Source organism: Aspergillus affinis (assembly GCF_023601865.1).
Source record: "Aspergillus affinis strain CMG 70 chromosome Unknown NODE_72_length_178902_cov_89_458247, whole genome shotgun sequence".
NCBI lineage: Eukaryota > Fungi > Ascomycota > Eurotiomycetes > Eurotiales > Aspergillaceae > Aspergillus > Aspergillus affinis.
In genome coordinates, this window is record NW_026515853.1 from 87,415 (window position 1) to 113,699 (window position 26,285).

General features: G+C 48.2%; 8 protein-coding genes across 8 annotated transcripts; 5 read left to right on the forward strand and 3 right to left on the reverse strand.

The window, feature by feature from the left end:
• Positions 1 to 844: 844 nt before the first annotated feature.
• On the reverse strand, positions 845 to 2,720 carry KD926_009839 (putative GABA permease; the record flags this gene model as incomplete). Its single annotated transcript, XM_053102327.1, has 5 exons — positions 845 to 2,046; positions 2,101 to 2,183; positions 2,238 to 2,351; positions 2,412 to 2,482; positions 2,550 to 2,720. 5 exons carry the CDS (start codon positions 2,718 to 2,720, stop codon positions 845 to 847), a joined length of 1,641 nt encoding a protein of 546 aa, XP_052954186.1.
• Positions 2,721 to 4,050: 1,330 nt separating this feature from the next.
• Positions 4,051 to 9,324, forward strand: KD926_009840 (uncharacterized protein; the record flags this gene model as incomplete). The annotated part of the gene is made up of 10 exons (XM_053102328.1): positions 4,051 to 4,248; positions 4,323 to 4,427; positions 4,776 to 4,870; positions 5,005 to 5,448; positions 5,529 to 5,627; positions 6,026 to 6,850; positions 7,088 to 7,233; positions 7,295 to 7,486; positions 7,997 to 8,604; positions 8,662 to 9,324. The coding sequence occupies 10 exons, from the start codon at positions 4,051 to 4,053 to the stop codon at positions 9,322 to 9,324; spliced, it is 3,375 nt and encodes a 1,124-aa protein (XP_052954187.1).
• Positions 9,325 to 11,709: 2,385 nt separating this feature from the next.
• On the forward strand, positions 11,710 to 15,091 carry KD926_009841 (uncharacterized protein; the record flags this gene model as incomplete). Its single annotated transcript, XM_053102329.1, has 4 exons — positions 11,710 to 11,794; positions 11,850 to 12,032; positions 12,085 to 13,430; positions 13,481 to 15,091. 4 exons carry the CDS (start codon positions 11,710 to 11,712, stop codon positions 15,089 to 15,091), a joined length of 3,225 nt encoding a protein of 1,074 aa, XP_052954188.1.
• Positions 15,092 to 16,445: 1,354 nt separating this feature from the next.
• Positions 16,446 to 17,090, reverse strand: KD926_009842 (Kelch repeat protein; the record flags this gene model as incomplete). Its single annotated transcript, XM_053102331.1, has 2 exons — positions 16,446 to 16,823; positions 16,932 to 17,090. 2 exons carry the CDS (start codon positions 17,088 to 17,090, stop codon positions 16,446 to 16,448), a joined length of 537 nt encoding a protein of 178 aa, XP_052954189.1.
• A 1,949-nt stretch (positions 17,091 to 19,039) lies between these two features.
• KD926_009843 (uncharacterized protein) lies at positions 19,040 to 19,986 on the forward strand (the record flags this gene model as incomplete). The annotated part of the gene is made up of 3 exons (XM_053102332.1): positions 19,040 to 19,238; positions 19,331 to 19,467; positions 19,651 to 19,986. 3 exons carry the CDS (start codon positions 19,040 to 19,042, stop codon positions 19,984 to 19,986), a joined length of 672 nt encoding a protein of 223 aa, XP_052954190.1.
• Positions 19,987 to 20,841: 855 nt separating this feature from the next.
• Positions 20,842 to 22,227, forward strand: KD926_009844 (aminoadipic semialdehyde synthase; the record flags this gene model as incomplete). The annotated part of the gene is made up of 1 exon (XM_053102333.1): positions 20,842 to 22,227. One exon carries the CDS (start codon positions 20,842 to 20,844, stop codon positions 22,225 to 22,227), a length of 1,386 nt encoding a protein of 461 aa, XP_052954191.1.
• Positions 22,228 to 22,536: 309 nt separating this feature from the next.
• KD926_009845 (fungal specific transcription factor domain-containing protein) lies at positions 22,537 to 24,496 on the forward strand (the record flags this gene model as incomplete). Its single annotated transcript, XM_053102334.1, has 3 exons — positions 22,537 to 22,557; positions 22,670 to 24,003; positions 24,058 to 24,496. 3 exons carry the CDS (start codon positions 22,537 to 22,539, stop codon positions 24,494 to 24,496), a joined length of 1,794 nt encoding a protein of 597 aa, XP_052954192.1.
• Positions 24,497 to 24,537: 41 nt separating this feature from the next.
• On the reverse strand, positions 24,538 to 25,788 carry KD926_009846 (TauD/TfdA dioxygenase family protein; the record flags this gene model as incomplete). Its single annotated transcript, XM_053102335.1, has 4 exons — positions 24,538 to 24,713; positions 24,762 to 24,893; positions 24,966 to 25,532; positions 25,587 to 25,788. 4 exons carry the CDS (start codon positions 25,786 to 25,788, stop codon positions 24,538 to 24,540), a joined length of 1,077 nt encoding a protein of 358 aa, XP_052954193.1.
• Between the last annotated feature and the right edge of the window lie 497 nt (positions 25,789 to 26,285).

The window sequence follows — 26,285 nt, forward strand, 5'->3', positions numbered from 1 at the left end:
AAATTGCCAGATCAGTATATCAAAAAGCGCACGTCAGGATTTGACATGTAGATCTCAAGATGTCGGGCCCAACTTGGTCCTCAGGGGAAGGGGAAGCCAGACGGCCCTACAGGATCCACACGGCAAAAATCCTTCATCCTGTGCTGTTGGATGTGGGTCCTGTGAAAGGCAGTGTTTGAGGCTCTGATCATCTGTCACACTCACTGCGCCCTGGCACATACAACGGTGCAGTAACTTAAGTATACGGTCCAGGCTAACGACGCCATGACCTCCCCTTAATCTTGCGTTTTCGTTTTCGCTTTTGGGCGCATCACCATGTTCAGGCCCACACCTAAGGATAAGATTGAGTTGGTTTCAAGTTCTGCTGTCATCCAGTGGGAGATGTTACACCGTATCTTGTTTCTGTGCTCTTCTTTCATTGTGTTAGTTTTGTCTTGGGATGGTTGTTGATACCCAAGGAGTAAATGCCATGTTAGGGGAAACAAACTAAAGAAGTCTGGGCCTAGAGGCGTCTAGCCGCGTGCAAAGCAAGAAAAAAAAGGAAAATAATAATAATGGAAATGATAGTAATCATGTGTCAGAAAATCAAAAATCTGCCTATATAGAGGCTTCTGAAGCCTCCATGAATCTTGCATGCCCGCGAGTTGTAGATATTTGGGAAGAGGCGGGCGCACCACCGGCATAGCTAGCTGCTTGTCCGCAATAAAGCGGCTACATCAGGTTAAAAGAATCAATCAGTCGTTGTGACTATGCGCTAAAACAAGGTAAGCATCGTATTCTAAAATTAAGTTAGTGTATTACTTTTATGTACCGCCAGTAAGACCCTTCGATTTAGATTTCGATCTTACCCCTTTTCTCCATCTCTCAAACCAGTCAAGTTTTCCATCTCAGCCCTTTTCACATCCACAACCGGGCCCTCATAAACCTTCCTCCCAACCAGGACATACATCACCAAACTGATAATGAAGATCCCTCCAAACAACACCACGCTCCAATTAAAATTATCCAACGTCACTGGAACCTCCGTCGGCCAGAAGGACCAAAACAGGGCAAACAGCGTATACAAGAGCGCCACGAAATTGACCCACACTCCGTGCCGACCGAGACTCCAGCGCCGCGTGGGGAGTGTCTCGGGGTGGAAGATTCTACGCCACATTACGCAGGTGATAGAGACAGCGTAGGTCCACATGAGGGCAGCGACGTTGAGCGAGATAATGGCATTGAAGGCCGTTTCGGAGCCGATGTTGATGAGCGAGAGAAGGCCGGAAATGACGCAGGACAGGCCGATCGCGTTCACGGGGAGTTTGCGGCGGGTGTTGACGGTGCAGATCCAGTTGGAGAAGGGGAGGCCCTTGTCACGCGCGAAGGCGTAGGTCTGGCGGGCGGTGGAGGCGTTGAAGAGGATGTTACTGAAGATCACGGGGATCAGGATGATGGCTGTGAGGCCGTTCACGCCGGCCTGGGGGACGGCTTGCGCGAAGACGTAGATGAAGGGGAAGCCAGTTGGGTCGTCAAGTGCGGCTTGCACGGATGGCATGGCGAAGAGGAGAGTGATGATGAGCACCAGGGCCATGATCCCGTTGCTGAAATAACCCCAGGCGATGGCAATGGGGACGTAGCGGCCGGCATCGCGCACTTCCTCGGACATGTGTGCGGTTGCGTCAGAGCTGAGCGACCCGTAGATGGCGGAGATCTGGCCGATCATCAAGGCTACACCAACATTGTTCCACCCCCCCAGAGTGCTGAATTCGGTGAAGACGGTCTTTGCGGGCTGGCGCGGCGCCATGGCCCAGAGGACGACGATGACCACGACCCAGCAGAGAACGTGAAGGGCTAGGAGCAGGTTCTGGATACGAGGCATCCAGCTTGCTGCGTAGACGTTGAAGAAGTAGATGATGGCAATCATCGCAAACACGAACAGAGTGCCTTGCCATCTTTGAGGATCGTAGTCCGGGTTACGCACACTGATGAGCCCCTGGATGATGGTTCCTGTCAGGAACGACCCAGAGGCTGCACCAGCTTGCCAAGCCAGGACAGACATCCAACCTTTGGGTTTATTAGATCATGTTCACGAGGAAGGTGGTATAAAGGTACACGAACCGGTGATATAACTGAGGAACTTCTGATACCGTGGCGACGCAAACTCCGACACCCAGTGGTATTGTCCACCAGACGTGGGTGCCCTGGACTATTGTTAGTGACGATAAACAATTGTCCTGAATCGTCGAATCACTCACATGGACGCCATCTCGGATAGCGAGACGATAATGAATCCAAATCCGACAAAGGTCCAAACATATGTCCAAAAGAGACCCGCCAGTCCGCCATCCAAAAGACCTTCGTAATTCGATCTAGTGAAAAGAATGTGTAAGCGACAAGTTCATGGCTAAGTGTAGCGGAGTCGAACATACATCAAAATGAACTCCCAAGTAGCTTGAAGGACCGAAGCGAAACTTAGAGCAGCTAATGGTCGGAGGTTTCTCTAGGAAAAGGTACATCATTAGATTGTGACATACAAAATTCGAACTATTCAACGATGGGAGAAATACCTTAAACTCTTGGGATTTCCCCATGCGCGTCATATCATCCTGATCATAGCCCGTGCCATGTTCGGTGTCTTCTTTCCCACTGCCTTCTAGCTCTAGCTGATGAAATCCTGTCGATGTGACAAGCTGCTCCTCGTTTTGCACATGGGCACCCTTCACCGTAGTATCTGCCATGACTGCAAAAGCCTTCTTGATGTTGGGATGACGGTGAATATTGTAAGGGTCCAGAATCCCGCCACACGTTTAAGGTTTCCGGAGAAAAAGTAAAAAGAAAATGTGAGGGGGTTAGGAGAAAAAAATTACCAGAGCAGAGGACGGAAGATTGTCCTCCACGGTCGCACAATTTCGCTGCGCTGTGTTGTACGACAGGGGGGATGGATACACGTTATTTAACTGGTCTGAAGACGACGGCGCACGCTTGATGCTACTGCATCCCGTCTCTTTAGTCTATCGGTGTGGAGCAGAAAGCGAGTAGATGTTCTTGCCAGGGCGATAACAAGGAGCGCTTGTTCTGGTTTCATTTAATTTAACATATCTTAATTCTTCCTCGCCTGGCGGAAGAATGCAAGGGGTTACCACCGAGTACGCTTAATGCCTGGCCAGTGAATCCCAGTGCACGGAAAATTATACTATTGATCAGCTACTATCACTAATCATCGTGGTACTGCGAACAGACACCGACCGTTTTTCTTTACAGAGCTGTGCCGCTGAGCAGTCTCCGAGGCCAAAGCATACACAGAGCAAGTCACCGTTCACCTCGGTCGCAAGAAATATCCAGATCAACACCTATAATTGTGTTTAATCTCCACTAACTTTTCAAGAACAAAGAAACAGCAAGCCACTTTGCCTCTTTAATAAAAAGGCGGTTTCAGCTGGCTGCGGAGTCATTTTCTGATCCCTGCCCTTTGCCCCATATTACTATCACTGTTAATTAACGCAGCTCCCAGGGTTCGCGGATAGCGAGACCGAGTGACTCGGAAAAGCATTGACCGACTGTCGATCATCCGGGGGTTTGATCCTTCAGCGAAGCTAACCCTCCACCGGTCCTGTTAGCGTCGAAACGGACCGTTCACTGCGCGCGGTCCGTCGCTCCGGACAAATCCCATCCGATCCCATCGAATTGTCGATGTTACGTCGACTAGCCATGCTAGTCGGTTGATGCAATTTTCTTCCCGTGCTTTTCGGGTCGGGTTGATTCGTAATCCGGGGGAGCCGCGGTAGGTAGATGGTGATTCGGTCGAGTTTATCATAATCCTTGCCATAGGGGAGGACGGGATGAAGGGGAGTCAATGTATCAAGGGAGGCGAAAAAGAATAGAAAGGAAAATAATCCGAAGAAAGAGCAGCAACGTTACGCACGATATTATTGTCTCATAATGTTGAACAGACCCTTATACTTGGTATATCCATGTCAGTCAACCGACTCTCCCTGTTGAGCCCCGATTGAAATATCAGTATCATCCGGATCGTGGCGAGGCGAGTGGTTTATACGACGGGCCACTGCTATGGAGAGAACGACTGTCCTTCCCCCGGGTATCGCTCCTCCCTTGACGGAAGATAATGATCATAATCATAATGCCTTGATTGTTATCATTGCCTCGTTTTCCATGTTCCTCGCTGTTGCGTCTCTCGCCATCCGGATATACGCCTCCCAGAGTAGGGGGGCTGTTCTGGAAGATGATTATGTTTTACTCTTAGTAGTGGTGTGTACGACTCAGGATATCACGGATTTGCGAAATGCAAGTCGAATAGTTTTGCTTACAATGCCGTTCATTAGATCATTGCATGTACCCAGGTCTCAGCGGCTTTGACCCAAGTGCACTATGGCTGGGGCAAATCAAAGAATTTGATCTCTACCGATGACTACCAACAGATGATGAAGGTGCGCTTATCGGGATCCATTCGCGTTTCTTTCCCAGTGTTGCTTATGTTTGCGGAATATAGACAGGCTTTGCTGTAGATATCCTCTACATCGTCGTTATCGGACTTTCCAAAATCTGCACGATGATGTTCTATCGGAATCTATCTCTACGCCGAAATATGCTTATTAGTAACATCATACTCGGGTGCTGTAGCATCTGGATCGTACTCGGAATGGTCCTACTGGGAGTTCGATGCAGCAGCAATTCGTGGGAAAATATCGACAACAGCTGTTCTGGGCTTGTAAGCATTCATTTATATGGCCATCTTCCCCTCTTCGTGGGAAAGTCTAACAATTTTATCCTTCTAGTATCCCCGCTGGCAAACCGTCTGCGCTCTCGATATTATTCTGGAAATTGCTATCCTCGCTTATCCCGTCAAAATTATCTATAATGTCCAAATTGCGTTCGTCCAAAAACTTAAAGTCCTATGTATTCTCAGCTGTCGCATTGTGTATTATTCCCCGTGTCTCTTCCTTGCTATTCTTTCCATTCCATTCCACTCCATTTCGACTAACCCAATATATGTCATTTAAATAGGCTTATTCCTCTTTCCGCTATCCACCTCATCTATATCAATACGCAAACCGCTTCCTCGAACCCATCTCTCGATGGCGCCTACGCCACCACAGTGGCAGAACTACATATCGGCCTTAGCGTAGTCCTACTCACGATATCGTCTTTGAAGGTTTTTGTGGCCGCCTATGAAGACGACCAAGGTTTCGCATATACCGATGATGGCTCCAAGTCGCATAGTCAGAGTGGAAGGACGACGAGACCGGGAACGTGGCGGGCTTCGCGCCCAGCGAAGGATCCCATGTTGAGTACCCCTGCATGGGACGAGGAGCCGATCCTGCGGTCCTCGGTTCCATCTTCAAGGGGCCATGACCTGGGAATCTTTGGTGTTGGGACGATTGTAAAGAGTGTACAATATTCGGTGACGAGGGAGAGTATTGAGTTAGAGGATCGAGGGGCTAATGCGGCGTCAGCGTTGGCGTCAGGGGCATTATAAAGTTTGTATAAGCTTTTTATCCAGCGAGACAATGTATATTAATGACAAACAGGCGAATATTTGGTTTTCAGGCGTGGACTATCGCAAATTGCATCCCAGACGTCTGGGGCATGTTCTGTTTTGATCGGACATTGAGCATTATCAAGGTAAGGTATACCCACCCGGACGAATCATCATGGTCGAGTTTGAAATTGGAAACCAGCAGAGAAACTAAATGAACCTTTTAACAATGTCAAGGCTTCTTGCGAACGGGACCATATTTGTTGCCATAGAAATTAAAGCAAACACCACCACGTGGTCAGGCAGGTATTCTTATAATTCTGATTTTGAATTGTTTTCACTTCTTGGATTCGTTTATCAAGCAGTTTATATGGCATTGTGGGAGATAGGCGGAGCCAAAGTCCGTACTTGGATACAGCAACGCGCTATGCCGACGGCGTGTAGGATCAGTAGATCAGACAAAAAGCAGAGACGGGTGCTGAAAGCGGAGCCTTCCGAGGGCGGTAAGTCAGACAGACGAATCAGAATCAGACATATTACAATGGCTAGGAATGTCGGATTATATAACTACGGAGTACGGCGAGTAACTATACATGACGTGGTCGTAATTGCGGAGCAGCTACGCGCCCGCCGCCCTGTGTCAGATGGGAATCAGAGGAACAACCTCCGGCACAAGTCACAGACAACGCATACTACCATCGTTATGGCCTCAGGAAAACCGTATGGGTCCACTGGCGGAATTCAGAACGGCCATTACCATGGAGCAGCCACAGAACAATTTCGTCTGCCTAAGAGACATAAGGTCTTCCATTCTGACAGTTTGCTTATCCCACGACACGATCAGTACACCATTGCATGGATCTGCGCGCTTCACATAGAGATGGCAGCCGCTCAGGCCATGCTAGATAATATACTTGAACCTCTGCCAACACACGTCGATGACATGAACACGTACGTGCTCGGAGGTATCAAACAACATAAAGTTGTCATTGTGTGTTTACCAGCAGAGGAGTATGGAACAAACAACGCTGTCAAAGTAATAACAAATCTGAAGCTTACTTTCTCAGCAATCCGTGTCAGCTTGATGGTGGGTATTGGTGGAGGTGTGCCAAGCAAGTCTGATGTTCGTCTAGGTGATATTGTCGTCGGAACAAGAGTGATGCAGTATGACCTTGGGAAAATCGTTGGAGACGAGAAGTTCCAGCGAACGGCAATACCTCGGACTCCTGACCTGTTGCTTGGGACAGCCGTCTCTGCTCTTCGGTCAAAAAACGAACTAGGCCTTAGTCTAATACCATCTATTCTACAACAAAGATTCCAGACACACACCGAGTATAGTTGCCCAAGCTCACCAGACCATCTTTTCTTGGCAAAGTATGATCATAGATCTCCGCCAACGTCGGGCTGTGAAAATTGCGACCATTCAAAGCTGGTACCGCGAAGCAGACGAATATCCAATGATATAGTGATTCACTACGGTGGGATCGCTTCAGGAAATCAAGTCATGGGACACGGGGTCACTCGGTATAACGTTGCTTGAGAACTCGATGTGATATGCTTTGAGATGGAGACTGCTGGTCTGATGGATATTCTCCCTTGCTTTCCGGTTAGGGGGATCTGTAACTATTCTGATTCCCACAAGACCAAAGAGTGGAAAAGATATGCCGCAGCAACTGCGGCCGCGTATGCGAAAGAACTGATCGAGGAGCTACCGGTGACCGAAACCCATGTCAAAATTAACGGGATATACAACGTTCGTAGGTCAACTTAGACTATATGTGGGAAATCGTGGATAATCTGCTCACCATCCCTATTTAGATCAACGTTCGTCCTGCGAACGTGGGGAGTGCTTGCTAGAATCTCTGAGATTCGAGCAAATGGACACCCGAAAATTAACCACCAAAGTAGCGTACGCAAGGACATGTCGGTGGCTTCTCAGTCACCCAGAGTACAAAAAATGGCTTGATCCCGAAAATTTGACCGAACACCACGAGCTTTTATGGATCAGTGGTAAGCCGGGTGCTGGAAAGTCTACAATCATGAAGTTTGCATATATGAATATGAACGAGAAAGCCCACAACAAAAATGCCCTCAAAGCTTCTTTTTTCTTTAATGCCCGAGGCGAATTATTGGAAAAGTCGATCAACGGGATGTTTCGATCGTAACTGATCCGGCTGCTTGAAGGGTACCCTGACCTTAAGGCGTTTTTGGACGATCCTGAACTTCATCCTCGTGGTCAATGTGGCTGTCCTTCATTAGATGTACTGAAAAGCCTCTTTTCCAACGCAGTTTCCGCCCTTGGCCAACGATCGTTTACATGTTTTGTCGATGCTCTTGACGAGTGTGATGAATAACAAGTTATGGACATGATCGAATACTTTGAAGACCTAGCGAAAATATCCACAGCTCAAGGCGTCCGATTCCGAATGTGTTTTTCGAGTCGACATAATCCCTATATTGTCATTCAACATGGAATCAGACTTACCCTAGAAGATCAATCAGGTCATACTGATGATCTAGCAACCTATATTGCAAACCGTCTCAGGGTTGGGGACCGTGCACTTAGGGAAGAGCTACAGTCCAAACTTCTCACTAAAGCTGCTGGCGTTTTTAGCGTTTTTATGTGGGTCGTCTTGGTTGTTGATATTGTCAGCACTGAGTACCGACGGGTTGGAATGTTTCTGAGAAAGAGGCTCGCAGAAATACGGAGTGACTTGAGTGAGCTGTTCAAAGATATATTGAAACGTGACAACGAGAATATTGAGTCTTTTCTGCTTTGCATCCTCTGGATTCTCTACGCAAAACGGCCCTTGCAGCCAAAGGAATTTTATCATGCCCTATGGTCTGGTCTATCGCTTCTGGACCTGGTCGATGACCAAATTCCAGATCTCAACGCCTCTGATGCTAGTGACAGTAAGTTTAATCGGTATGTCATTAGTGCCTCGAAAGGATTGGCTGACGTCACGAAATCCAACAAGCAATCAACAGTTCAATTCATCCATGAATACGTGAAAGACTTTCTCACCAAGGATAAAGGACTGTACGAATTATGGCCGGAACTTGATTTCGACTGCGAGAGTCCAAGCCATGAGAAGCTTTCCCAGTGTTGCAACCATTACCTAATCAAGGTATTGACGCGTGCACCTGTTCGCGAACTGCTGTCAGACTCCAACCATGATAGATAGACAGAATTATCAAACGAAATCTCGTTCTTGGAATATGCCAATTCATACATTCTGTATCATGCCAATGCTGCTGCAAATACATTCCCCCAAGATAAGGTTCTATCTTCTTTTCCCATTTCCGACTGGATTATTGTCGACAACGTTTTCGAAAAGTTTAAGATTCGGAGATATACATTAGACGCAAGCCTTCTATACGTTCTCGCAGAAAAGGGATTCTCCAGGCTCATTCGTACAAGGATCAAAGAGGATCCAGAGGTCCATGTGCATGGAGAAAGGTATCAATACCCGCTGTTTGCCGCTTTAGCCAACGGTAATAAGGACACCGTCGCTGCTATTTTGAGTTCGTCGTCAACCATCCTCGACGGAGTTGATATTACAGAGGGACTCAACTTCAAGAAAGACTTCAGGGATTACGAAAATAGGATCCCGTTATCCTGGGCTGAACAAAGTGGTCGGGCAGGCATTGTTAAACTACTTCTCCGAACGAAAACAGCCGTTAATCACTTAGATATGGGAGGTCGTACATCGATTTCTCGGGCCTCGGAATTTGGCCATGAAACTGTATCGCGGCTTCTTGTCGATAATGGAGCAGATGTCAACATCAGCGACAAAGACAGGCAGCACCCCTTCACCAAGCATCCGGGAATGGTCATAAGAACCTAACAAGGCTTCTTATCGATAATGGAGCTGTGGTAAATAATCGCGATAAGAATAGGGAGACGCCGCTTCACCGAGCGTCCGGGAATGGTCACGACGGTGTAGCAAGGCTTCTCATCGATGAAAGTGGAGTAATCGACAATCGTGATAAGAATAGCGAGACACCGCTTCATCACGTATCCTGGAATAATCATGAGAATGTAGCGAGGCTTCTTATTGACAAGGGAGCAGACATCAACCCCAGCAATAAAGACAGACAGACACCGCTTTATCACGCATCCTGGAATGGCCACAACAGTATAGCAAAACTTCTCATCGACGAGGGGGCAGTGATCAACATTCAAGATGAAGATGGACAGACACCGCTTCATCAGGCTTTCTGAAATACTCAGGAGACAGTGGTGAGGCTTCTTATCGACAAGGGAGCAGGGATAAATACTCGTGACAAGGACGGATGGACACCGCTTTACCAGGCTCCTATAAACAACCACGCCACTATCGTGAGGCTTCTTGTTGACAAAGGAGCAGATGTTAACATTGGGGATAAACACGGGCGGACACCACTCCAGCGGGCTTCCCCGAAGAACCATGAGGCTATAGTGAGTCTTCTTATCGATAAAGACATTCGACCTGGAGCAGAATATGTCCACTAAACAGATTTTGAACAGCTGCACCCACCTCTTCTCTCTACTATCTCCTCGTTTTACCATTCTCGGCGCTCCAAGAATTTTTCGGTATGCCTCCTCCCACCAGTCACTGGGAATTACCATCAAATCTTCTTCGGTCACTTTCCCCTAACGTCGTGCGACTGGGCATCAACCTCCATGCAACTGTGCAGTTGTGTAGCGAACAATTGTTGGGATTTTCGGAATGTGGGCGACTGAACGATGTGGCTTTTGAGCTACGGACACCAATGGGATGACTTCATGGAGCTTCGCTAATAGTTCTGTATTCTGTGTGGGTTATTTACACAAATTCATATTACATTTTCGATCTGGAATTCTCATTTCTGGTGCCATTAATGAGTATAACCGTGCAGTGACATCACTCACAGCATCTGAATCAAGTCTGATACTGTTGGTATCACCAGCTAGGCACTGTGTACACAGTTAAGTGAACAGGTTGTTTCTGAAGCGAAAGTATAGATTGTAGATAGATAGATGTGTCTTCCTTCCCAGGTCAGGTTCCAAGATACCCCTTTTATCCCGTGCGCGGATACTTGGCGGTCATAACACCGGATCCGTAGCCTCACGCAAGAATGCGTACGTACACCGAGCAAGGGATGTGATGTGTCAGTCGCTAGCGATAAGTTACCGCTAATCTGTTCTGACCGGAGGATATATCCCAACAGATACTTTGCATCGCGAGGTCAAGGAGTCCAAATGACATACCACAATGACAGCCGTCAAATAAGTGAGATGGACCCGCATCCTGGAGATGTCAAACCAGCGCCACCAATTGGTTGGCTGCCCTGTATAGAAAATTTAAGATACCTATGACACATTTCACGACCGTCAGTTCTCAGACGCGAGCTATGAAATACTAGGTTGCCCCTTGATAGTGGCTAGCATGGATTTCAGCTGTTTCTCAGCCTCCCTAGCTAGACGCAGGTATGCGTATGATGTTCCACAAATTCTGTCTCTTGTGATGGTGGAATACCCGAGGACTGTTTAAGTTCGTTCCCTCTTGGTCTATTCATACTCGCCAAGGTAAGGGTTACACAACCGACTAGCAAAGATGACCCCCTTTTTTCCTTATTTGCGCGGCTGCAGATACCTGGTGTCACAGAGGGTGTTTCACGAATGCCGGACCCGTGAGCCCCATGAGATCATATGGAATAATTAAACATTGAATCCTGAATCCAAGCCGATGACGTGATAATACAACGAAAGAGTGTCAAGGAATCCCGTTAAATCTATTAGACCTGTCATGAACTAAAAGCTAACCTAATTTACCTGTTTGAGACGCCACGTGAGGAACGGGATGATATAAGTGGGGAGACTGGCTCAATCAAACTATTAGGTATGTAGGGATGGAGGATCCATGGACGAACCCACCCAGTCATTTGAACCATCTACATCATATTTGAGTTTGGCTACCTACCTACTCGGGCAGTACTACCGGGGCAAGGGATAGATCAGGAACCAGGATGTGTGCATCTGGACTAATATGACAGGTGGTTCGGGATGAATACGTAACTGATTTAGAGTGCATGCACATTGTTTTCCTTGAACTGTCAACACTGATCGAATATATAACTACTTGTCCCCACGGTTTCAGAAAGATTATACTGTACGAAAGTGTGATTATCGAGCTGCATCATTATTCCACTTGCAACATTTCATCATACGTCCTTTTTAAACCTTGAGTATTCAGGCGAATTTCAAGAAGATGTCGAGATTTCCAGCGAAACAATGGGCGCAAGTGCCGCAGGACTCTGGATCCAGCAGGCTATCCCTTCACCCCGTTATTCATAGTATGTCTGAAATGCCCTCATTCCTGTGGCTCTGTTGATTGACCCTGAGCCCTAGGCGAGCTGATTGGGCGCACAACATTCAAGCCTCCCTCCGAAGGACGTGAAGAGCGACCAATCTTACATGAGCCACGTCCACGCTCGCTCCCTACGGCCCAGAAAGAGACCGATTATAATGTGGGAACATTCTTGGCCCATAGGATGCAGGAGCTAGGGGTGAAAGACTTTTTTGCAGTTCCGGGTATATTCTTCCCATCATGAATTCATGATTGGTTCATCTAACATGTTTTTAGGTGATTCAAACTTATCGCTTCTGGATAACCTACTGAAAAGTCCAAACCTGCGCATGGTGTCATGCTGCAATGAACTGAATACAGGATACACAGCCGACGGATATGCCCGCACATCCAAATCAAAAATCGCCTTCGTGGTAATTCCTTATATTGTTGGCGGACTCTCGATTATAAATGCCATCTCTGGAGCACACTCGGAGCATTTGAAGGTGGTTGTTATATCGGGGTGCCCAAACACAGACATGTTAACATGCAATAAATTTCTCCATCACACACCCTCCCGAACAAACAAAGATCAAGCACTTCGGGCGTTCCAGGGCGTGACTGCGGCGTCCGTTCGGGTTGACACCCCGGAAACTGCGATCAATGTGATCGATGGCGCTTTGCTGAAATGCCTTGAAAAGTCTCTACCAGTGTACATTGAAGTGGCAAACGATATAGCAACTGCACCTTGTCCGGCACCGTCTCCGCTGCGAAGATATGTCGATTTTGGTCACCAAGAGCGCGAAACAAGATACGCAATTGAATCCATCAAAAAGGCTTGGAATTCTGCCAAAAGACCCATCCTCCTTGTTGGGCCTCTTGCCCGTCTGGCGTCCTCCAAAGATGATGTGCAGCTTCTGGCCGAGAAGCTCGGATGTGCTGTTCTCTGTCAACCTGATAGTCGTTGGATACCCGAGTCCCATCCTCAATCCTGCGGTGTCTTCTGGCCGGGAGTTTCAAATGCTGAAGGTGATGAGATAGTCATGAGTGCAGATTTGTGGGTCGTTCTTGGCGGATGTTGGTCCGACCTTCACGTCCTCAGCATTGATACTCATAACGAACGTCATCGTATGATTGATATCCAACCGGAGGGGGTTCAACTTCCTGATGGTACGAGTTTGAGCCCCGTGAATATCGAGTCCCTCGTCTCGGGGCTCATCAAGTCGGATATCACAACGAACAATGCCTCTATTCCTAGATCCCATCTGCAAATTTCTAGCCCAGTTCCAGAAGAGCTTGAGCTTTCAGAAAAGCCATTAACTATGGCAAGCCTTCTTGCCGGAATTCAAGGCATACTGCGAGGACACCACACAATTATCGCAGACACTGGAGAAACATGGTTCGCGGCAACTCGTCTTAGGCTTCCACGCGGCGCTGACTGCCAGATGCAACTTGCTTATGCTTCGATCGGGTGGTCTTTGGGAGCGGGTCTTGGGGCACAAATAGGCCTCCCTGATCGACGGGTTATCATTATGGCTGGGGATGGAGGCTTCCAGATGACAGCCCAAGAGCTCAGTACGATGATTCGAATGAATTTGAACCCAATCATCTTTCTGTTCAACAATCTCGGATACAAGACTGAAGTAAGCCCTTTAACAATGTTGCAAAGTCGTATCACTGACCGTGTTGATAGACCGCTGTCCACGAGGGTCCGTATAACTATATCGCGAACTGGGACTATACGAAATTAGCCAAATCTCTTTATGGTGAACCCCATGCAGAATCCCATAATCCATATGCGACTGAGGAGGCGCCGAGAATGAGAAATCTCCCCATGTTTGCGGCTAAGATTCAGACCCAGGCTGATCTAGCATTGGCATTGCAAAGAGCAGAAGCGGAGAAAGGAAAGTTAGCATTTCTAGAATGTTGCATTCAGCCCGGGGATATGACGGCAGAGCTTCGAAAACTAGGAGAGAAGGTCGGGAATGAGATGGGAGCCTCCGACTCAAGCACCGAAACACTTGCTCCGACTCCTTCGTCGACCCATTCTAGCGACGATAGAAGTACGATCCCCTCTTCGGTATCATCGCCTATTCCTCGGCCTAAAGATGTTGAAGAATTACGTGGACTGAACGCCTCAAATGTGAAGATAACCCTCACAAAGACGCCTCGTGAGGTGCCTCCGCTTGATTCTCCTGAGGTTCTCTCTCATAAAGTTTGTACGGACCACATGATGCAAGCACGGTGGTCAATCGATGGGGGCTGGGATGATCCGGAAATAGTACCCTATGGACCACTGAGTATCATGCCTAGTGCAAGCGCTCTTCACTATTCGACGATGTGCTTCGAAGGTATGAAAGCATTCCGCGGCACGGATGGAAAATTGCGTCTTTTCCGTGCCGCTCTCAACTGCTGCCGGCTACTGGATTCCGCCACGCGAGTCTGCCTGCCAAGTTTCAGTCCACAAGATCTACACATTCTAATCAAGAAGTTGTGTGAGATTGATGCTCCAAAGTGGCTCCCAGCCAGTCAGAAGGGATCGTCCCTGTATCTTCGGCCCACTTTCATCGGTACATCCGAGGGATTGGGACTGAACCGTCCAAAGGAGGCTCTTCTATATGTCATCGTCTCATTCTGGCCAAATTCCACAGTATCTGCCAGTAAATCTACCACACCAAGCAAAGGGTTACGTCTATGGTCTAGTCCCAGGAATATGACGCGATCATGGCCGGGCGGATATGGATCGGCGAAGCTCGCCGCCAATTATGGACCATCTCTTCTGGCGCAGCACAAGGCCCAGGAAGCAGGATATGACCAGGTCATGTGGCTCTTCGGGTCCGATCGTCAAGTTACCGAAGCAGGGGCCTCGAATTTGTTCTTCATCTGGAGATCGCTGCAAGGAACATTGCAAGGCCGGCTACAACTCATTACAGCGCCACTAGAAAACAACCTCATACTCCCGGGTGTGACCAGACGCAGTGTTCTTGAGCTCGCTCGCTCGAGAATGTCGGTTGGTAAATTCTCAATAGAGGATTTCCCTCATTCTGTCGAGCCGCTTGAAGTTTTGGAGCAGAAATTCACGATCTATGACGTTATGGAAGCAGCGGACCAAGGGAGATTGCGCGGCGCTTTTGTCACCGGCACAGCGTGCTTTATTACCCCGGTGGCTTCCATCTATTTTGAGGGCCGAGAGATCGATTTAGAGCCGGATGCTTGTCCGCACACCGCATTGTTTCAGAAATTGATGTCTAACATTGTGAATGGCGAGGAACAAAGCTCATGGACGGAAGTAGTGGAGGGATAAGACACCGGATTATGATTCTTCGTTCTATGTCTTTTACTTTAGCCATTGAACCAGTCCCTCCATTTACAACTCAGTTTAAGTATATTTGACTTACAGTGCTATAAATGCAGGAGAGAGCGCCGACCGGATGTAAGACCGTTAAGTGCCATAGAATATTACATGTCAAACATGACCATGACTCGAGGCGGCCCTACTCGGCCCACAGTGTCAAACTTCCGCACGCGCAAATATCCCACTATATGCAGCCAAGGACAATCTATGTGTTTCTCATGCACATAAAACACAGCCTGTGCGTGAGGCTGCTGGAACGCAAGAACCAGGACCCTCGAATAACCAAGGCAGTGTCGAGAACGTATAAACGTAGTGTATAGGTCATACAGGTGGCTTAACTATTGGTATCGAGGGCAATAAATGGAATCCCTTGCCCCTTTTTTTCTCCTTTTTTCAGGGGTGGATATTGATGATACGTAACCTGCATGCTATGGCTACGTGGGCTATAAATGAGGTTGGATCTACCCTTTTGCCATCCACTATCCACTACCTACTATTCACTATCCACTATCTACTATCCACCCTCCACGAGCCATTGGCTATATTTACCCATCGCCGTACGCGTTCATTTCCAATATCGGTCTATCTATATCTATCTACCTCTTCCTCTACTGAAATGCGTGCCTCTGCCTTTGCCGTCTTCTTCATGGCTGCCTATGCTATGGCAAATCCCATCACCAACAACAAAGTGTCCAAGCAATGTATGTTTCATCGTTCCCGTCATAGGGCTTGGATAGCTGACTCATCTTCTCAGTTGGTAAAGGATTCGTGGATGCATTCTGTTAGCGAACGAGTGCAGAGTGGTCTATGTTATTCAGGGAATCTTCAGATACCATTGCGCCCATGTAACCTAGACCAACAATCATCCTATAAACCTCAATCAATCAATCAATCAAATCAAAAATCCAACCTAATCTTCCATAGATCTCCCAGTCTCTCATTGTTTTCTCCCAATCCACCCTGAACTACGACTCCGTCTTCAACAATGTCTGCATCAAACCAACCCCTCGCCACCGGTCCCTCCCCCTCAACCCTAACCTTTTCCCACCTATTCTCCTCAACATCAAAAGCCCGCACGTCAGAGAACATCTTGCCTGCCCCCTGATGTTCCAAGGCACTCGGGTCCCCTTACCCAAAAATCGTGACCAACTTCCCCCTGACAGCAACCAAACAACTCACACTCCGAGGAGCCGGCCCGGAAACTCCATCGGCAGCAAACAACACCGACTTTCACACATTTCTTCTAATATCAAACACGTCAACCGCGCCACCGATCTCGCTTTTTCCATCGAACCCGTTCATCCTAAAGACCTGCCCCTTTGCAAACGCAATTGAGGTCCCAACTCGTCCTGACCCGGGCGCAGCGGGCAGTTCCCACCAGACGCACGTCCGAATATCCAACGACCATAAAATCATTAAGTCGGCCCTGTTCAGGACATCCTATGTGCAGTAATATCGTCGAATCCCCATCGTTTGTCAGAGCGTAGTAGCTTCTTCCGACCGGATATTTGAATCCTGCATCGGAAGGAAATACCTGTCCCCAGATGTTGGCGGTCGTGTCGAAGACCCAGAATGACTCGCTCTCTTCGATAGGAGCCATTGCTGTCCCGCCTCTTCCGGAGAAGATGTAGATCTTGTTGTTCAGGGTTGTAGATGCGGCGCCGACGCGGGGTTGCGGGATCTTTTCGGGGTTAAGTTGGGTTATGTCTTTTTCGTTTTTAGGAGGGCATATATAAGCATTTTAGCTACCTCGTCGCGAGGTTTGAGCCAGGAAGGCATGAACACTCACCCCGGTCCAAAGGAATGCGGTGATAGACGAGTCAACAGGCTCGAGGGGCTTTAGTTCTCCGCCGTAGATGTATGCGTTGCTGGCCAGGACGGAGAGAGCCTGGGAGGACCTTTGAATTGAGCCATGGGAAAGAAGTTTTGTCCATGTCGGAGGAGCCATTTTGTTGAGTTCGTGTGGATGTCAAAGAATCCAGATTAATCAATAATCTTTGGAGGTTAGGAGCATGAATGACTGGGATTGAGGTGGTTTATATATTTCGATCCAAGCGGTTAGATCCTTATTACTTAGCAAAGCGGAGGACCTTAAGAGCATACAGGAACCGAGAAAGTGACAAGAATATGAGCATATTTTTGTCAAGGCGTAAAACTTTTCTTGAATCGTTTAGAGCGACGGATCGTGTTATTTTGATTTGGTCGCTGCTGGTATCTTTGTTTTTTGCAGGGCGTATATACATCTGTCATACATCTGAAGCGTATTAAATCTCTGTTTCGGGTAATTGTTCATGCCGATGACCATGTACGCGAGTATTTAATGTATGGCTTGGTAGAGTAACATTCCTATGACGTACTGATTATCTATGCCAAGCAGTGTTTCGATTGATATTCCAAAGCAATTTGAGTTATCAATGGCTTAATATCGTGGATGGCAAGAGGACAAAGGAATTTTATAACTAGTTGACAGAGGTCGCTGGTACTATCCAGGAATGAGCCACTTACTTGAAGTAATCTTCTTTCTCTCTGCTTTTCCGTTGTCCATGGGGAGCAATGTACTGAGTGCAAACAAGTTACGTGAAGATCAATTTTTGGGATCTCGAAATCAATAGCCTTGATCAGTTGCCAATGAACTACGCCATGGGGAACGTACATATTTCTTTTCTTCGTCTCTCTTCCATATAGGCCTTTGGTGGCATTGTATTTCTCGTGACTATTTCACCCTGACAGGATTGCCCCTCCCCTTGTTCACATCTAACTGAAACACGACATTGTCTGTCAGTAAACTAGAACGGAATAAAGAAAGAGAGAATAGAAACCCGGAGAAAGATAAAAAGAACAAGGGTAAGAGAAAGCTGAATTCTTGGCTGTGTGGAGCAGTGGTTGTTGGCCTAAGTTTAGACCTATTCTAGTTAGTTAGCTAGTCGGCTGTCATCGGCTTTATAGGAATTCAAGAATTCTACACCTACTGCAGCCGACATGCGGGGGCGCGCGTGAATCAGCTCATTCGATGCCTCGAGCTCAAGGACATTGATCGCTCACGCTCTACCGCATCCCCGAGTTAGCGTCTGGCCCACGACCTCTGGACACTGGACTTTTACTTCGTTCGGAACTTTATGCACGGCTATCCAGATGTGCAGCATGTAATGCTGCACACAGCTGCTCCCGCGTGTTCCGTGTTCTCCTAGGTACCGACTCAGTTTTCCAGTGGACAAACTAATCTGCGCCCTGCCCGTTCGTCGATATCAATATATTAATATCACAGTGGTGGCGTGCTTTGCGGCTCACGAACGCACGCAGGATCAATGGGAACAACACATTCGATCCGCGCGGCTGTATCTGGCCGATAGTTTACCCTACATGCCCTACATGGCGCAGTCAGGCCATAGCATGATGGCTGTACAACTGCCAGACCAGTTAAATATTACTAGCTCAACCACGTTCAGCTCTACCACGTAACGCCACTTTAGGTACCTTAGTGCTTATTTGGGATTTATTTAGTGCTCGATGACCCCGCACCACAATTATTGACTGGAAACGATGGAGCGGAAAGGAAGAGACGAATGAACCGTGATTCAGAGCAAGGCGTGATGGGGGAGTATAAATGTGTTGAAAAGTCGCCACTGGTTCTTCGATACCGATAGCTTGCCCTAAAATCTTTCTTTCTCTTTCTTCTCTTCCTCGTCCTCACCTGGATTGTTTTACAAAATGGCTGACATCGTGGCCGATCTGACAGCTGCTGTCAACGCAGCTTTACCCAAGCTCTCTTCTACCGATGATATTTAGGACTCCGCGCGATTGCAGCTCCTTGACCCATTGGAGAAGCTGCGTGGAGCCGTCAAACCCCCTGTCCAATCGCTTCTAAAAATTTGCTGGGCTGTAGGTTAAGGCTCTCAAATGCTCCGAGAAAATCTTGACCATAGAATCTTTCTGCTGATACATCCCCTCCCCGCGGGTTTGTCACAGGCTCATCCTCTGGTTGCGATCCGAACTGCGATTGGGATGGGTGTTTTTGATGCGTTTGCCGCTGCGGGCGGTGCCGAATTGACTGTCGATGAGTTGAATGAAAAGACTAAGGGCGATAAGGCCCTGTTGGGTAAGAAAATCCTTTTTTTATCCTCCTCCTAGTTAATAACTGGTAACAACCTTGGACCCATTGATTTGCTAATCGGCTTTTCCGCTTCATAGTCCGCATTATGCGGCTCCTGAGCGCCAATCGCCTCTTTACCGAAACCGGAGTGGACAAATACCGCCCCCAGCCCTTAGCGCTGGGATTTGCGACCGGTGCTCCGCCCGGTGAGATGATAAAAATTTGTAGGTGGCCCGTAAGTAGTCCATCTTGTTTTATACCGATTCGTTTTCGACTACCAGTCACATGGTTCTCCGGGCCACGGCGTACATGCCCGAATTCTTGGAAGCAAGAGGGTACCAGATGTAGATTTGAGATGATCCGTCGGTAGACACAGATATATAGATTTGATGACAGATTTTGTGACAGCGATATGAAGAACTCGAATTCAAGGAAGGACATTGATGAAATGGCGTATATGAAGTTTAAGGGCGTCAATCCCAAGACGAAGAAGCCAGAGGATAGGGAGGTGAAATTGAAGGAATGGATGGATAAGTTGCCCAAAGGCGAGGATCTCCTGGCCCACGCCGACGAAGTCATTGATGGACAAATCGGAGAATTGAAGTCAGCTCGTGAGGAACTTCTCAACTCCAAACGTATAGTCCCTCTCTTTGAGTTTCGGGACATTGGCAGTGCCCCAAGCAGTCATTTTCAAAAGGTGGTTGATGATATCGAGGACAGCCTTGTGACACTCCATAAGAAGTACAGCAAGTGATGACTACTACGTCACTTTCTGGTGTCACAACACGTCCCGATCTACCTCTATCCACTTCTCCCCTGCTTATTTCATATCAGCGCAGGTGAGGTTCTGCAGAGACAGCAGCTCGTATTTTTTGTTTACTGAATTTTACTTTCTATTTCTACAATCTGGCTATCTGCACGACACAGGTAGCGTTCTGTATTGAACCCAATTCCTTCGACTTTAAACAAAACTTTGCAAATAGCCTTGCGCCATAGAGTCGATGTTCATTCCGGTAGATCAACAGCCTGTTGACAGGGCCAACCAATGAAAATCAGTCATTGTGCTGCGTTTATGCACAAGAATGATGAGTCACAGCACGGTTCTTGCACTATTTATCCTAGGTAATGCAGTGCACAACTTTTGGTCCCGATCCTACCGACCGACTCGCATAATCAACATTTCAAAAAGAGGCACATAAGCAAAAGAAAAGATAGCACAAAGTCCAACATGCCCAATGAATCCTGCTACAAGGTTAAGCACTCTTGCCCAGCCTACTGAGCAATTAACGGAGATGATCGCTGCATCCAGGTCAACACCATGGATTCATATGGGAATGACTCAAAGCCAATGGCGTGATTTTCCCATAACCGGGCTCTCAATGCTCACTAACTCAAGCTAAGCCTTTCCCGTTACTACTTCAACGCAATCATAAGCTTTTCCCATATTAAACCGATAGCGATACCTGAGGCGGGCACCCTTTTTGGCCCCAGGACTCATTTCGATAAACCTGTCCTTAAACCAAGACGAATTTAAATATCGCCCCTTGTCCGTCAGTGAAAATAAAGAGAACTGCTTCTCATATATTCGAAATTAAAAGAAGTAATTGAAATGCCTTCCGAACAGAAAGCTCTCCTTCTTGGCGCGGGATTTGTCTGTCCCCCGGCTGTACAGGCTCTATCGGAGGCCGGCGTCCACGTCACAGTTGCCTCCCGCACCCTCTCTGCCGCCGAGGCAGTCACCGGCGGACGCAGTAACACATCGGCGATATCGCTGGATATTGCCGACAGCGATGCGTTGAATACGGCTGTCGCCAACGCTGACATTGTGATTTCTCTCGTCCCATTCACGCTCCATGCTGCGGTGGTCAAGACCGCAATCAAGCATACCAAACCGGTCGTGACGACGAGCTACATCTCCCCAGCTCTGTGGGGGCTCAACGAGGAGGCCAAAGCGGCTGGCATCACTGTTCTGAATGAAATCGGTCTCGACCCGGGCATCGACCACCTCTATGCCGTGAAAACAATCGACGAGGTCCATCGTGCGGGTGGAAAAATCACCTCGTTCACGAGCTACTGTGGCGCGTTGCCGGCGCCTAATGATGCGAATAACCCGCTGGGCTACAAGTTCTCGTGGAGTCCGCGTGGAGGGCTGCTTGCGCTTCTGAATTCGGCGCAATGGTATGAGAATGGCAAGATTGCGGAAGTCAAGGGCGAGGATCTCATGGCTAGCGCCAAACCAAACGATAATTTTTCTCAGTTTGATCTGGTTGGGTATCCGAATCGCGACTCGATTGGGTTTAAAGAGTTTTACAAAATCCCTGAGGCCGAGACTGTGTTTCGTGGGACATTGAGATACAAGGGATTTCCGGAGATTATTCGCACATTGGTGGCGATCGGGTATTTTTCGCAGGAGAAACTGGCTGTTCTTGACGGAGAGAAGGATGGCTCATTGACTTGGGCGCAGCTTACGGCAGAACTTTTTGCTTTGCCAGATGCAAGTGAAGCTGATCTTGAGGGTGCTGCGCTGGAGAAGGCACCCTTCCTATCCAAAGAGGAAGGCGAACGCGTTATTTCTGGGCTTAGATGGATTGGATTGTTCAGTGGAGACCAGGTTGAGGCTCGTGGCACTCCAATCGATACACTCTGTGCCGTGCTTGAGAAGAAGATGGCGTATGGTCCCGGTGAGCGGGATATGATCGCTCTGCAGCACCGATTCGAGGTCCTACGTGCAGACGGAGCTAGGGAGACGCGGTCAAGCACCCTTATTGAGTACGGCGAGCCGATCGGGCCTGGTTCGCGAAGTGCGATGGCTAAGTTGGTCGGATTGCCCTGTGCAGTTGGGACTTTGGCCATTCTTCGGGGGCAGATCAAGGAAAAGGGCATGGTCGCTCCTTGGACGAGCGCAGAAATTGCGACTCTACTGAGAGATGAGCTGAAAAAGAAGTACAAGATTCAGCTCAACGAGCGATTCGCTATTGAGTTGGAGGAGGCATAGTGATAGATGAGCACATACATACTTTTTATGAATGTCCAATTCCTCCCCTCCTGATTAAATCCCATCCTGTTACTTGACCTGTAGAGATGGCTAGTGCGCTGCAATGTGTCTGCTAATGCATTCATAAGCATGATGACGTGCTGCCCCATCGCTATGGCCTCACAAGAACTGATTGGCGCCTCGGCTTTCAACCGTCGAATGCGGGGAAGCAATATTGATACGACTCACAACACGGAGAACTTCTTCCCATGAAAATCCCATGGCAACAGAGACGAGGATCCGCAGGCGTATCCCTAAGTCTTGCAGGCGATGCCATCGTCGCAAGCAGAGGTGTGTTGGCTTTCCAATCTGTACGGGTTGTGAAGCTGCAGATCAGCAATGTCTCCGGTCGGAAACAACTCTGTCATGGCACCATGCGATGTCTAAAGATGCACTTGTTCAGCGGATCGAGCTCCTTGAGTCTAAACTGGCTGAAGCTGCTAGTCCATCATCCGATATGTACAATGCGACCGAGTTCACGGGGAGATCATCCCCTACCTTGCCATGGAGCGAAAATAGAGGCGACACTGCGTCTCTGGTCAGCCTTGGGGATTCTCAATCGACATATCTAGGGCCCTCATCTGGCAGGATTATTGCCAACAGCCTGGGGCGCATAGTACAAGACGCAAGTTTGACGAGTTCCATACCCGTCGAGGCAGCTCATCCACTCAAAAAGCCATCTAGTGGTGCCGATGAAGTCAGGGCAACACTTCCAGACGATGAATTAGGCTCTCGCATTCTGGATGCATATTTTCAGAACACGCATGTGCGTTTGCCTTTCCTTGATCGTTCCAAAATTTTCGAGCGCCATGCTACTCGCAATCTACACCGTACCACAAGCTCCGAAAGCGAGTATGATTGTTTTAGGCTATTCATGGTCTATGCCATCGGAGCTGCCAATCTGCAAATGACCGGATCATATACCGGGACTCAGCCGACTGCGTTCTTCGAAACAGCACTGCGATTTGATTCTTCAGTTCGTAAATCTCTGACTTTAGCCGGTGCAGAGGCAATGGCGCTCCTTGTTCTTTACAACCTACGGTCGTCAAATACGTCTAAAGTTTGGTATATGATGGGCCTAGCTATGCGGATATGTATCGACTACGGCCTTCATCGTGAGGCTCATTACCGGCAACAACGACCCTTCGAAGCCCAGATACATCGTCGGCTTTTCTGGAGCATTTACATACTGGAAAGATATTCTTCATGGTCTTTGGGGAGGCCATTTAGCATCGCAGAAGAGGAAATTGACGCCGATTTACCAGCCGACCTGGACGACTCCATTACCGATGATAATGTGATTGAACTTCTTCTTCTGAACTCGACTGACTCATCTCACCAAGCACCTGGTCCAAATCTAAGACGCTTCATCTCATGCGTCAGACTTCAGCGAATCATGTCTCGCATCCATCTTCGAGTTTATCGAGTAGACATGGCTCCCAGTACACTGGTGCCGGAGATTTCTCCGCTTCTTGCTTCTTTGGAGGAGTACAAAGAGACTTTGCCAGTTATGGCGGCACATGAAGCGGAATTTGTGGACATGCACTGGAACAACTCTGTGCGGATGCTGTTGCAACCCTTCCTAAATATTCTCCCTACTCATGATAACCTTATCGCGAGATGCCTTCATGCATCGGGGCAGATGTGCCAATTGTTCAAAAAGCTTCGGCAACGAGACCCGTCGGGTTATTCCTTTCTTCTGGTCAACGGGATCTTCATGGCTGGACTCACGATGTGGTAGGCAGCATTACTATCGATTACCTGGTCATAGGCTAACGAACCGCAACACAGCTTCTGCCTTTTCCGGTCACCAACACTATTAACTGGTAGTGTGTCTAATAACCTACGAGCAGCATCGTCTGCCCTGTTCGTCATGGCAGAACGAGACTCCAGTCTCAAGAAATATCGAGATGCTTTAGAGGCATTGATAACACGGGTGATGGATTTCGTCAATGGCTCTGACAGCACAAGCTTCTTGGACAACCAAGACGGGTCAAGCATGGGTAATCCTCAATCCGGATTCGGATATGCCTCCCATCGCTCTCCAGGCCATTTTCCCCTGAAATATCAGAATAACATATCTAGTAGCACACATAGGAGTCAAGGACTAGGATACGGGTTAACTGAAAACATCGGCTATCCTCTCCATGACATTCTTACGGAAGAGTTCTGGACAGGTGATCCCTTCATTGCGTTGAACATGGCAGACGGACTTAATTTTAACTTCTAAACATCCAAATTGTGGATTTGAATGTATATAAGAAAACTAATTTACAAATGGCATGCCGCTAAGGTGTCCTCAATCTCTAGATCCTCCCTCCTAGACTTGCTTGAGGGGTCAAAGAACGGCACTTCTCCAACGCCAACAGCCCGGTTACCACTCCGTGCACCAAACCCGTCATGGTCCCCAGTAGCCGTATGGAAGACACTCCGGTTATCCCAGATAGCTGCATAGAATCAGCATTACGCCGAAAAGTTTCGTCAGAAAAACCTACCGATATCATTTGGATCATTCCATTTCAATCTGACCTGCAGGTCATGTCCATAGGTAATAAGGTCTTGAAACCACTGTAGCATATTTGCACTCTCCCTGCGGTTCACTTCATTGATTCGCGCTGGAAAAGAACCTATTCCGGAACCTCAAGCATCAGTATCACGCCTCTACGGATGTTGTAACGAACAGATTTATAAAGACTTACCGATCGGAAAAATAGACTTCCACCCCGTAATCGGATTTGTCCTCACCACTGGATGCGTCGCCCCCAGTTCGTCGCCCACATTGACCGGCGCTCCTCTCGGTCCCAAAAATACATCAAACTTGCCAGACTTCGCCATAGCTCTAAATCCCGCGCCTACATGATCGGCACTCAATCTCTCCAGAAACCGCTGATAGGGCTTGCTAATGCGGTCATAGACCTCATAGCCACTCGCCCAGAGAGTATCTCCACCAGTAACCGGAAGCTGGGTCAGGCGGAGGGACGAGAAGTCTGCCGGCGCCTGCTCGAAGGAGATATCACTGTGCCAGACGGCCGCTTGAGTAGTGTACACGGAGCCCTTGTAGAGCTTTCTCCGGCCCTCTGAGCTAATAGTGCTGATTTGGGGATCTGGGTCGCCGAATTCGCGCGCGTCGTTGGTCACTGGGTGGATGTGAAGGCCGTGGGAGGCGGGGCGGCCGGTCAGTTCGCCCATGCGGAAGATGAGGTCTTTTTGGAGGTCGTTCGTGAGGTTGTCTTGTGCTCGGAAGAAAACGACGCCCCGTTCGGCCACTGCGTATGTTAGTATAGCGTTGTTTTGAAGGCATAGGGATGCGTTGTATTTACCTAGAATGGCGAGGTCTTTGATCTTTCGATTCGCGTCCTCGGCGTGGAGGATATTGTCGACGATGTTGCACGTGTCCTTTTGGAACTCGGTACCTATGACTGGAGTAACGAGAACTGGGTTGTATGAGTCCAAGGAGCCGGAGGAATACTGGCGTTGGACTTGAGGCGTGGCAGGAGCCATGGCGTTTTCGGACGAAGGCATAGTTGAGGTAAAATTCCAAATACAACCAACTCTGTAGAAATTATGAATTCAATCATCCTGCAATTGGTAATTGGTCATTTATATCTGCCTAATCTGACTGAATTATAATGTCCTACGAAGCCCGATTTGGGACCGTCGTTTTTCGGCGTTTAGCGTACATGGCCCTCCACTCCTGCGAAGGACTTTTGACAGCTTGTTTAGGCTTTGAAAACAAGTAAAAACACATCCGAAAACCTTCTCTGTCTAGCCCATAACGTGATTTCACGAGGTATTGCCACATTGTTCTAGATATCGGACCGTTTCGGCGATAGGAAGCTTTTCTTGGCATCCGCCTTCACTAACGCCGAAATCCGACGGCCATCGGGTCCTTCTCCACATTTCAGTGCAAGGGGATCACGTATGTGTAATGGATGATCTCTACCATCGTCGAATAAAGGCAAAGCAATTGCAATATTCCAGGAATTGTGCAATCGGTTCGATATATCGCGATGTGAAAG